We start from the raw sequence: 12,431 nt of genomic DNA on the forward strand, positions 1-12,431 counted from the left end.
TGTGTGTGTGTCTGTGTGTCTGTGTGTGTGTTTAGTTGTGTTTGAGTGCGCATTATGAACTTGTGTGTTGAATGAGCGGCTCCCAGTGGAGTGCCTAGCCTTCCTTGGCCTCAGTTGAGGGAGATGGAGACAGCTTTATCCACTACCGCCAATGGAGATTAAATTGGATTTGGCTAAAAGCAGCCTTGTCACCACGGTTCTGGAGTGTCTGAGTGGCAGAGGGGGTTCTTGGCAATAGTAGAGTCTCTAAATTTGACAAACAAATGAATGTGAAAAAAACTCCAACAGCTGGGGCTTGTTGTCGCTGTGGGCTTAATGTCCTCAGACCAACCCCTTAGGACCACTAACCATATCCTGCTAGTTTTCTGGCTCCGTCATCACCGTCTCAGGATGGGAGAGCCAGATAGTGAGAAACAGGAGAGTGAGGAACAACATATGCAATATGCATATGGTAACCATTTAAAAAATAATAGTTTCTGTTATCACACCAAATTCACTATGGAAATAAACTTCTAGTTAGTTATAAAGGTAGTTTGTGTGTGTGTGTGTGTGTGTGTGTGTGTGTGTGTGAGAGAGAGAGAGAGAGAGAGAGAGAGAGAGAGAGAGAGAGAGGGAGAGAGAGTGTGTACAATGCCAACATAAAGAAGCTTAGTAATAACACAAAATAAGTTCAGCCTTATTAAGATGTTCAAACAAGGCCAACACAGTCATATTAGATGTTGCCCATATCACAGACAAATTATGGATTTTGGAAAAATATTCAAAAACCAGTCAGCCACCGCTTATTGTTAATTATACATACAGTCTCTGCATTAGTTGAGTGATAATGAGCACACATTTAACCCATGTTATCCCATTCAAACAGACTTCTGTCCCAGGTCATAACTGTTAACACTAGCAGTCGGCAGCTGCAAAACGGGACTGCAACCTAATCTTTGCGGACAATTGTCAAAGTATGTCCACTAAAGTGTATGTTTTTGCCACTGACAGGCTCAGACTGCTATTCTTAATGTCTGACAACATTATGTAAAGGATCCCTACAGAGACAGATATTTTGTAAAGAGTAAGATCATTTTTGTTTAACCAGAAACAGCCTCTATATCACTCTGTTCAAAGCCACCAGACTCCATTGACAAAAACAGTAATTATATACTGGACCAATTTCAACAAAATGGCCCCATTAGTCTCATAGACACAAAAAAGATAGGGAAATAAAATCCAGGTTGAAAAGAAAAACTGACTGTCAGTCACACAGCAATTCTAAAGTTTGCTATCATTAGCTAACATTAGGCACCATAAGCTACTGGTCATACCAGACCAAGTAAGGCTATAGCAGCACAACATTTCAGAATCATGAATACTTTATTGAGTGTATTATAATGAGCAAAGATACATTGTTTTTTTTTTTTTTAGGAATTCAACGTTTTCTTTTAAGAAGAATATAGTGTCATTTATTTATATAAAATATCCACATAATTGATTTAATGCAAAAGCATACACTTGTATTATGTTATAATATCTAAATCAGCAATAATTGATTTTTTTGGCCACTTTGGGCAGCTTTAAACACAACACTGACATATTATCATCTTAAAAAGTTGTTGTGGCTAATGTTCTAGCAAAGCTCCTTAAGTCTCCATTACCTCCTGAGTGATATACAGTATCTGGCTTTTTCGCAGCTAAATGCTCAAACCTCAATACGGACCTCTCTGAGGAATCTTTCCAACACCTTGTTGAAATTATGCCACGAAGAATTAATGCACTGGTACTAGCAAGGTGGCCAGTGAGGGTACCACATACCAGGTATGATAGAAATAGATTGATACAATCTTCCCCCTTTTGTATCACAGCCAAGCACACCCACCCATATTATATTGTGGTTCAAAAGTTGTAGTATTGGCTATGTCCTCTCAGGTGATGCAGCCCACTGGCATTTGTGAAATCAGTGTGAATTCAATGGATTTTAACTTTGAGAATGGGTAAACACTGTCCATTCCCAAAGGCATCAGACAACAAATTCTATTATTTTCTATGCTTTCCCCAATGACTTAATCTTAAGAAAGTTTAAGCTTACACTACACCCGACCCTTTCTACTGTATAATTGAGAAGAAACTCATCCATGGGGTCATCCATGTGTGTAAGGCCTTGAAATGGTTTGCCAGCAGCACATGCATATTATTACATCAGGGGTTGTCAGAGCGTATTGATTACACACTGTAATGCACTCGCATGCAATCCTTGGCCTACACAGTTATTGTAAATGATACTCTGTATAGATCTGGCTTCGTACTATCAGCACAGATCATCTATCATGTATTGTGTACTGTGGACGGAAAAGCACGGACATTCATACGGTGCAGAGACTGCAGCGTCACAAACAACACAAGTCTGCCCAGCTTAGCAGAAAAGAAAGACATGTCAGGTGGTGTTTTTGTGGCAAAAGGGGACAGACTGAGGCTTACTGTCATAAACTGGGTACTTGAGTTGAGACAGATCATTAACACAGCAAAGGGCTTCATTTGTCCGATCATTCAACGGACATGGAACACCATAAGAGCACAAAACAAACTGAGCACAGCTGTGGGTCTCATTCGCGCTATTTATGGAAATCAGACACAAACATACAAAACCCACATACCCATGAGAACACACATTGACACACACCTTGTTACTCTAAAATTAGGCCAGTGTGAACCTGCCAAAACCCTGCTGAGATGGAAAAAAAGACAAAAGAGAGATGGACTGTGGAGGGTGAAGGTGGGGCGATTTACTGTAGAGGACAGATTCATCTTTGCTCCCACATTTCGGCACTCCACAGCAGGGGTTATGGAGCTTGACTGCATACAGCTGCATCCATTAAGTCCATGCAAGCTTTATGTCATGAAAACCACCTTGAGGAAACTACAAAACTTTGCTTTGTTTCATATGATATATTAAAGCTGATTAGGAGATACTTGTTTTATACTCCAAGCAGTGCTGTGATGGTGCTGTCTCTGTCCATGGTGCTGAAGCATACAGCGGTTATTCCCTTAGCCATACAGGAAGATGTCACTGCAAAAACCCAGCTATGCCTGCTGCCTACACTCAATATAAGCATTAAACCAACCAAACAGGCAGAAGGTAACTGATATAACACTGAAGGTTTATGCTCCCTCAGCACAGGCACACATATAACTCAGTGTGTTAAATCCATGATGGATTCACTGTCCCTGGGTTCCTTCAAATGTAGCACAAGCACTTTGAGTATATAACCTTGTAAAATTTAACTCACAACTCCACACTCTACAACGAGTAGTTGTACTGCAATCCAAGATTCCAAGTAGTGCTGAAACAACAACTAAACATTACCTGTTTCAAGCTTCTCAAATGTGACAAAAATGTGCAATTCGAAGACAATTCGAAGACATCAATTTGGAATCTGTTAAGGTATAATGGGCATTTTTCAATTTGATCAATTTAAAGACTTAATAATGATTTCATTAATAAAGAATTTTTTTTCAGATGAATCAATAACTGTTTGAACTTGTTGATGGTAACCCTAAAGCCACCTGTTTTACCCTATCTATCTAGTCCCCTATCACTCATGTGGACGCTTCAACATATATAGTAAGATGCATGAGAGTTTGTTGGACTTTTCAGCACTGCAAGGAAGCACAAGAGTGTTTTGTGCACATATTCTCTACGAACATAAAGAAATAATCATAGTTGTATATAATATTATTCAACCACCAGCACTACAAAAAAAGAGATAGAAAATGTTCCACTTTTTTGATAGAGGAACAGACATAGACTAACAGACCTTTTTCACACCTGACCTTTTGACTTATCTGAGCAAGAAAAAAAGCACAGGTTTAACTAATAACGTTAATCAGAGTTCTGTTTCAAGTGTCCCAGTAAACAATGCAGGTGAGCCAGCACGGATAATACCAGGGCCATATTTTTTATTAATTACATCTGTGCTTTTGCTGCTATTTCCAAATGTAGATTCTATGAAATACAGCCCAATAAATTCAAATATTGTGCAAGAAAAAAGGTGTACAGCTACACCGACATACAGAAAAAGTATCTGCAAAGTTTGGCTTAAAAGGTTTGGTAAAAACAGACAAGCGGAGGGATTGTAAAGTCTGTTTAACAAGGGTTTAATGAATTGATATAATGACATGAAACAAATGCTCACACACGCACACACACAAACACACATCACCTACTATATTTACAGTGGAAACAGAAAGCTTGAGTAGTGCTAAAACCTCTGTACTATTTAATCTAATGCCTCTGTCAACTTAAAGCGCAGGAATGTGTTATAGGCCCATTAAAGTGAACATGACCAGAGATCATTGAACACGTCCTTGCCCCATGTAAGCCAGTACAGCTTTTATGAGGAATAAACTTATAGGCATTTATGAGTACATGCTGGTAAATTTAGAATCTCATTAAAGAAAGACCTCGACAGTTACGCAGTGCCTGCTAGCTCGTGGTATTATTAAGAAAGATCATCAAGGTGAGGTGTGAAACTATACCTTTTCTACCAACAATGCTACCCAGTCAAAAAACTCAGTATCACAGTATGACAGCCAGAGTATCACAGTGTTACAGTTAAGTAAGCCTTTGTGGGTTTTTCCTATCCCATTCTACCAGTCTCTCCACTCACAGTGCCACATTGGCATAGTGGGCCTGTTGTGGCAGTTTGATTTCCCTAAACAACACTAATCGGACATCTGTAGGGAAGGATAAAGCCCAGATTGGCTGTAACCATGCAGCAGTTCTCTGTCGATAGGTCTAACTCTGGCCAACACTCACAGGATTGGCTGACGCAAGGCTGCAGCTTTCTTTATGGTTGGCTAGTAGCGAGCCAGCAACAGCTCACTGAGGATAGAGTATCTGGCAACCCTCTGAAGATTGGGTGCTGCCCGCCAAGAAACTGTCTGATGATTGGCTGTGGTGACTCCAGACTGAAATGATTGTCCTATCAATGCACACAGCGCAGGCTGGCTGACAGTGCTGCCTGCTGGCTGGCTTTGCAATATGCAGCTATCCATAACACCTCCAGGGGGCATATGTCCATGTCTTTGAGTGTGTGCGAGTGTGTGTGACTGACTGTATACCATCCATAACTTTTCCATTGGGGAGATGTGCGTCTAAACCCTGCCAGCAGGCTCTAACACCTCATTATTCTAAGCCAAGCAGGAAATGGGTTTTAGAGATCTCTCACTGAGCTATGCTCTTCGAAACAGGGACCACAGGTCTCCCAATAACAGCAGCACAGACCTCAGAAATGCCTATTTAGTTCAAGTTAGCCACACTGCGGCACTTCACCAAAAACCAATTGACTAGGCACGTACTGTAATATCACCAAACACAAACTGTTACAGTCTTGTGCAAATTAATTTGGGTCTGAGGGTTTTTGAGACTTAATGAATATGAATTTTTCCACTGAGTCTTGTTAACTGAAGGGTGCTTATTCCATGTGATGTTAAATACAGCTCAGTGAAATGATGAAGATGAAAAATAGCAGCGCCTAAAGCCTCATTAGGGGATTTTCTACATTTGGGTGAAAAACTTAAGCAAGCTAGCTCTTTTAAAGAAGAAGGTAAAAGAGACAGCAGAGGAGAAGGAGATTAAGAAACAGAAGCAGAAGAAAAGCTATATGTTTAGTGAAAATAGAAAACAGAAAACATGTTTTTTCCTTACATATGTCACATACAGTATTTTAGCCATTCACATCGAGATGAAAATGTAGCAAAATGTTCAAAAAACAATAACATAATAGGTCAAAATTACTAAAATCATTCTTGAAAGGTCAGTTAAACAAGCAAGCTGATTTCACATGGTTTAATTTCACTTTAGGCAATAATAACTAAGGACTGGAGGAGCCACCACATTAAAGCACACAAGTGTAGAAGATATTACAGGCCTCCTGCTCTTATATCTCCAAAGAATGCTTTTGATAATGTGCTCATGTTTCCCCATCACGTCCACTACTTTGCTTTACATAATGTGCCTGAAATGTCAAAAAGTAAACCAACAGGTGGTTTAAAACAACCCTAATGAGCCTCTGTAGATAGATAAGGCCCTCTGCACTGTGTAATTTGATACAATAAGCTGTGCACTAACTGTAACCACTGTAACTGCATTTGCACCACCCATAAGCCAGGGTGTGACTAAAGTGAGCCATACAAACAGCAAAACGCCACGTATAAGTTAACCCAGTAGGCTACAGCCATACAGTCCCAAACAGGACTTATATATGGTTTGTGATGTTATTTACAATTCTAAATCCCTCACAAAACACAAGGCAGTTTAATCTAAAATCCACTAATTGCCGATCTGAAGCTATATTTGCATTAGTAACAAGAATAGGAGTCTAGAGCTATGCTAGCGGCTCTGTGAGCCTGTAGTAGGCACAGTGGTGCTTGAATTAAATTCAGGCATGCTAACATGCTATCAAGGACAATGCTGATGTTTAGTAAGTATAATGTTTACCATTTTCACTGTAACATGCTATCACACTAAAATGTGTAAGCATGCTAACATCTGTTATTTAGCACCATACGCAAAGTACAGTTGAGGCTGATGTGAAGGCCATTAGTTTAGCTGGTATTTGATCATAAAACAAAATGTGATGCCCCTAGATGAAACGTTAAGAGATCACCAAAGTCAAAAACCAACAACCACAGTTTAATTAATATCTATATCTGTTCAACTGGACCCTTTTTTTTACCCTCACTGCTATTTCTCTCAACACAATGGCTTTTTACAGTAATTTTCAAATCCGCCTCATAAAGCACTTGACACCTCATCCATCAAACACAATTATATCCTGAATGGACTGTGCAACTGGATTGTGGCTTAATCAATTGCATTACTACAATAATACACCTGATTTAATTTACTATTCGCATGGCTCTTACAAGTCTGGTAATTCACACCAATTAAGACGTTGTTCATATTCAATTTATTTGTTCTGTTTGTCTGAATGTCAATTAGTGTGAACAAGATGGTTACCTTCTCAGACTGATTCTAGTATAGAGAACAAAGAGAGAGAAAAAAAAGAGACAGAGGGAGACAAGCAGTGAGCTACTTTTAGACAACTTGTTACCCGCAGATGTTCAAGCAGATAAGAAATTAGTCAGCTAGTGAGGAAATAACACAGAAATGTGTGACTTATTTGAAGACTTGCTTGTAAAAAAATTGATAATGAGTTGGATCGCAGGGGGATGCTCAACATGAACGTAGTGTACAAAACAGTTAATTGTTATTATGCAGAGCAAAAGGCAAGTGAAGGGAGCGTTAAGAAGGGCATCTGTGTCGGGCAGGACCACCAACTGTAGGAGGAGAAGGAGCTAGAGTAAGTAAGGGGCAGCAGAACAGGGTAATGTGTTTCATTTCATTGGGTGGTTATCATGGCAGCGGACTTCCTGGCACACGCTCCCACTGAAGACCAGTGCAGCGATTCTAAATGTTAAGCACATTGTTTAATAGTCCATTACATAAATTGATATTGCTCATTGACTGTTGTCCTTGGCTGCCCACATAGTGTCAGAGAAAAAGACAGAGATGTACTCTAGCGCAGTGGAGGGTTAATAGGGTATGTCATCACTGTTGTTTGCTGTTCAGGAACAATGTGCCAAAACTTTCCATCTGCTCCGCATCCTCCCACCACACCAAATCCACCTCCTAATAATGTTAAAGTCACAATGAAATGAGAAATATATTCAACATCTTGTGTAGGTCTGCGACTAAGTGTTATTTTCACTAATGACTGATCATTATCCAAACAATGAAGAGATCTACCAATTGACCAATCATGTAATACGTTCATCTCTAGTACAAAACTACGTATTAGGGGTGTAATGGGAAGTGTATTAGTCCCAAACTCTTCAGTCCATGATGTTTGATTAGGTATGTGACTTCCTCTGTTCTGTATGCACTGTGGCCCAAACAACTTCTGTCAAAATTGTCTCTGTATGTCAACTGTTTGCACATTACAGAGTTTTACCCAGAATGTTTTGGCAGTGTACCAATTGCGTTTTATCAGCTGTAGGGTGCTAGTTGCCTTAGCTCAGTTATTTACTGACATTTACTGATGACATTAATGACACTTGTGTTATTTATTTGTGTTATTAATTTTTTCCTATTGACAACATTCCAGTATTTGAGGGTCTTAACTGTTATAATAAAAACCACAGCCAATGAGCCTCTCTTGAATGTTTACATTTCTCAAAATAAATGACAAAGATAATATTTTCTAAATGTTTAAGTGTTCTCTGCTGTACTGAAAACATAACAAACAGTGACCCCAAAACCAAGATACATGCTAAACCATGAATAAAATTATCCCTCTTTGGAAACAGTGGGCCAGGGTGGGCAGGGCACTCCCATCAGCTGTGTGTCTAAAACAGAGCCCATTAAACACCTACCACTAATCTCTGTACACAGACACAGCCCGACAGCCTGCATATAAACTCAGCACAACTGCTGCTTCAGCATCAGTCCTCGGTGAGACGAGTGAAGTCTCCGAATCGACATCTTGAGCATCAACACCTTCAGACAAAAATGGACCTCCGAACAACAGTTTCTCTTCTGCTGCTGCTTCTGGGCCTCTGTAAGGCTCACAGTGAGGACATCTCCACGACTATTCTGAGGATGAACAGTGGTGAATATTTAATCATGATATTTGATTAATTTAATCATATTACAAGGAAAGTGAGGGAACATTAGAGTCTTACAATATTCAATAATAGAAACCATATATAGTGCAACACATTTTTGACAAACTTGCTTTGAAATTACTGATGGTCCGATAGTTAGATCAAAATGCATATTTTCTTTTCTTCCTATAGAATATAGTGATTTTCTGCTGGAAGGAGATGTGATGATTCCAAAAACCAGGAATGCTATGAAGTGTCTTAAAGGCGCAAACTCCTGTCTGTGGCCAAAGTCTGCTAATGGGAAAGTGGAAATTCCCTTCATTATAAGCGATGCATATGGTAGGTTTTATTTTGTAAACTACTACATTAATGGAGCTGGATTGTGCTTTTTAACATGTCTCTTTCACATACTGTATCGATTATGTTACTGACAAAGTACTTTTATCCACAATTGTAGAAAACACTCAGAGGAATACGATTGTACAGGCCATGAAGGGCATTGAATCCAAAACCTGCCTCCGCTTCATTCCACAATCAACTCAGACGTCGTACTTAAGCATTGAATCTATGAATGGGTAAGTCTATATCTGAGGCACTCCAGTATGTGAAGGGGAGAAGTACACAAGGGCAAGTGTACAAAAAACAAGTCGGACAGTCAAGATAATTTATCGGTTAAGGGAAAAGTACAGTAAAAATACTTATCTACATTTATTTAATGTATTTGTTCATAATGTGGTAAATACAATAATGATGATGATGAAGCTTGATTTATACTCCTGCGTAGGGTAGCCAGGCATTTATACTTGTGCGTCCGTGTGTCCGTCAATCTGCAATTACACCCCCAAACATAGTCGGCAGTAGCGCTACCGTGTTCACTGTGTTGACTGTTGCCGGCCGAGCAGGCTAACTTCCGGTTTAGCCCTGCGATAACCTGAATGGGGTAAAATTGTAAACGTGTGGCTGGTATAGCCTTTTCAAATGTTATCGACCGAGTGGATCACATTCTGATAGTGAAACGAGTCATTTCGCTCAGGTTGTGACGGTCAAATATATTGATCCACCGTGTTACAGCCACTGTTTTGGCCACTAGTAAAAGTAAAAGTTCTTGCTTTTAACTACAGCAGGAAGTACTTTTAAAATCCAACCCTCTTCCCTTTGGTTGGTCAAAATGCTTCATAAACACTTTGTGGTCTCCACACAACCTTTCTACATTGAATCAGCAACAAGTCAAGATCAGACCATCGGCTCACAACAAGAGTTTTAGAAGCAAGAACGAAACAATGAACTGTAAGTTTAGCTTCACAACAGATGTTTTTGCCTGTTGTTCCAATGATGCATTTCAAGGCACAGTTGACAGCCTCAGTTCAGCTCCCAGCTATGCTAACCTCCCTAAACATCATCAGATTGTTTTTAAGAAAGTACAGAGTCGATGATAATGTAAATTACATTATTTTATTAATCAAAATTTCAAGGTGCATGAAGCATTTTCATAATCTGTCTCTCTCCACTATTAGCTGTGCCTCTTTAATGGGTCGTACTGGAGGCAAGCAGTTGGTGTCAATGCAGAGGAGTGGCTGCTTACAGAACGGAATCATCCAGCATGAACTGCTGCACGCGCTCGGCTTCTACCACGAACACACTCGGAGCGACCGTGACCAGCATGTCACAATCAACTGGCAAAACATCCTCAATGGTAAAAATCTCACTACGTCGTTTATGATTGATTGATTCACATTGATTTATTTCTTGGTCTGTTGCTATTTATTGACATTTTTTTGTCACCAGGTTTAGCCTATAACTTCCAAAAAATGGACACGAATAATCTCAACACTATGTATGACTACTCTTCTATAATGCATTATGGAAGGTAAGGTAACAAAAACGTTACACCAAATCAAATCAGTGAATGCTGAACTAAATCTATCCTAATGATTTCTGAATGTCTCTTTGTCCTATTTCCATTTCCAAATCTGTAGAACTGCCTTTGGAAACAATGGATTGGAAACCATCACTCCCATCCCTGATGCCTCCGTTTCCATCGGCCAGAGAGTGGGATTGTCCACCATCGACATTCTCAAGATCAACAAACTGTACAACTGCTAGAATTGCACGAGATTAAGGATTACTGTAGTATGTTTTGATTCTGACATGATACTTGACATTCATGTGACAATATGCTAATAAAGATGATGATATATTTCATTAATTGTATGTCTTTTGTTCTTTACAGCACAATATCCTGCATATCAATTTTGTGTTTTATGAAAATTGACAGATCTAAGTTTAAAGTCCACAAATGTTTAGTGTGAAAGAAAATGTACTTGTTTGGAGACTACAATTTCATCGTCACAAACTGGAGTCAAGAATTTTCATTGACGTGGATAGGGATGCAATGCAATTATAAAGCAATTATAGATTTTGTTGGTACGATTATTGTCAGAGAAATAATCACGGTTTCATGATTATTACGATTATTATGCATTATTTAATTGCACAACACTAGTAATGACTTAGGTTGATTTTTAATATTTAATTACATTAACAATTATATTTCTATAATATGTAAGTATTATTAATATAAGAGGAATATTAACTTTTATCCCCCAGGGGAAATTGTTATAAAGCAGGGGAATAAACTGAACTGGTACTGTTACTGTCATCAACACTCATCCATACATGTTTTTGTGAAAATGAGAGAAAGAAATTGAGTGCGGTGTTGACTGAAATGACTGAAGGTCTTGAGAGGACTACGTTCTTCCATAAAGGCCCTTTAAGAAAAGAAGCGATTTGCACTGCGTGGAAGCTGCTCCGCACTAAAGTTCTACTGCTTTGACTGCGGCATGCGCGCGAGCTCGCCGTGCGGTGCACGTTGCTCGACGCAGCAACAAACCACTCTGGCGCGGCGCAAGCCACTGAAAAACAATGGGCCTCAAAGTGCGGCGGGGCTGTTGTTGCGGTATGTCTGAAAGTTTACACCTGCTTTGCTTGTTTACGTTGCACTGAATGCCCGACTCTCACCGCTACGGCATCGATTATAAGTGACACGTTTATATATAATTCCGTACCAACTTGCTACGTTATTTAATATAATGTATTAGGCCTACCTTTAGTGTAAGCTGGGTGGTGATCCCGCAGGTGCTTCATCAAGTTTAATGTAGTTATTCGTTCCTTTAGCAGGAGCCTTTTAACGGCAAGTTTTTGAACAGGTGATCCGTCATCTTCAGTGACACCCTGGTCAGACTTGGTGTACCCGAAATGCTCCCACACTGCCGACTTCGGCCGTTTCTCTGGTTTCGCCAGTGTACAGTAGCCTCTGATAAGCACGACACTTACGCTGGTGCACCGCTACTGTAACTTTGTTTTTATTTTGTGCAAGTTGCCACAGTTTCGTTCCGTGCAACAGAAACACTCGGTGTAGAGGAGCCTTTACGATTAATTAACCGTGACGTTTTAAAGCGCGGTTAATGGTGAAATCCGGTCATTGCTGCATCCCTAGACGTGGATGTTTACAAGGCATTCTGGCCCCATCATAGGGGCTTCAAGGCAAGTTATCTTTGGCTCTGCTGCTTCAATTGTGACTATTCTTGTTGGCCATTGTGTTTAAATACTGCAGTACTGATTCACTTAGAGTTATAATTTACAGTGTCTATGAATGCTATAAATGCTATAAAAGTGCAAAGGCTATACTTGTTTTGATTCCTTGAACTTTTTAGCTTAAATATCATGGTGCACAGCTGTGACTCAGCAAATGAAAACCCAAACTGTTCTTTATGTTTCCA

The 12,431-nt window shown here is 39.6% G+C and overlaps 2 protein-coding genes and 1 pseudogene across 7 annotated transcripts in view; 2 read left to right on the top strand and 1 right to left on the bottom strand.

Moving 5' to 3' along the window:
• The window catches only part of LOC123977425 (low choriolytic enzyme-like), a 24,622-nt gene extending 13,768 nt beyond the window's left edge, over positions 1-10,854 (top strand). The window contains exons 5-10 of the mRNA XM_046060085.1: positions 8,441-8,657; positions 8,845-8,991; positions 9,110-9,227; positions 10,167-10,345; positions 10,438-10,519; positions 10,629-10,854. Coding sequence (XP_045916041.1) covers positions 8,558-8,657; positions 8,845-8,991; positions 9,110-9,227; positions 10,167-10,345; positions 10,438-10,519; positions 10,629-10,755 — 753 coding nt within the window. The 5' untranslated portion in view covers positions 8,441-8,557 and the 3' untranslated portion in view covers positions 10,756-10,854. The remainder of the gene's footprint in view (positions 1-8,440; positions 8,658-8,844; positions 8,992-9,109; positions 9,228-10,166; positions 10,346-10,437; positions 10,520-10,628) is intronic.
• Positions 1-12,431, bottom strand: part of mdga2a (MAM domain containing glycosylphosphatidylinositol anchor 2a) — a 216,447-nt gene that overhangs the window by 153,284 nt on the left and 50,732 nt on the right. The gene's annotated exons all lie outside the window — the stretch shown is intronic.
• LOC123977426 overlaps positions 11,467-12,431 on the top strand; it is a 7,614-nt pseudogene continuing 6,649 nt past the window's right edge.

Source organism: Micropterus dolomieu, linkage group LG10, assembly GCF_021292245.1.
Source record: "Micropterus dolomieu isolate WLL.071019.BEF.003 ecotype Adirondacks linkage group LG10, ASM2129224v1, whole genome shotgun sequence".
Classification (NCBI taxonomy): domain Eukaryota; kingdom Metazoa; phylum Chordata; class Actinopteri; order Centrarchiformes; family Centrarchidae; genus Micropterus; species Micropterus dolomieu.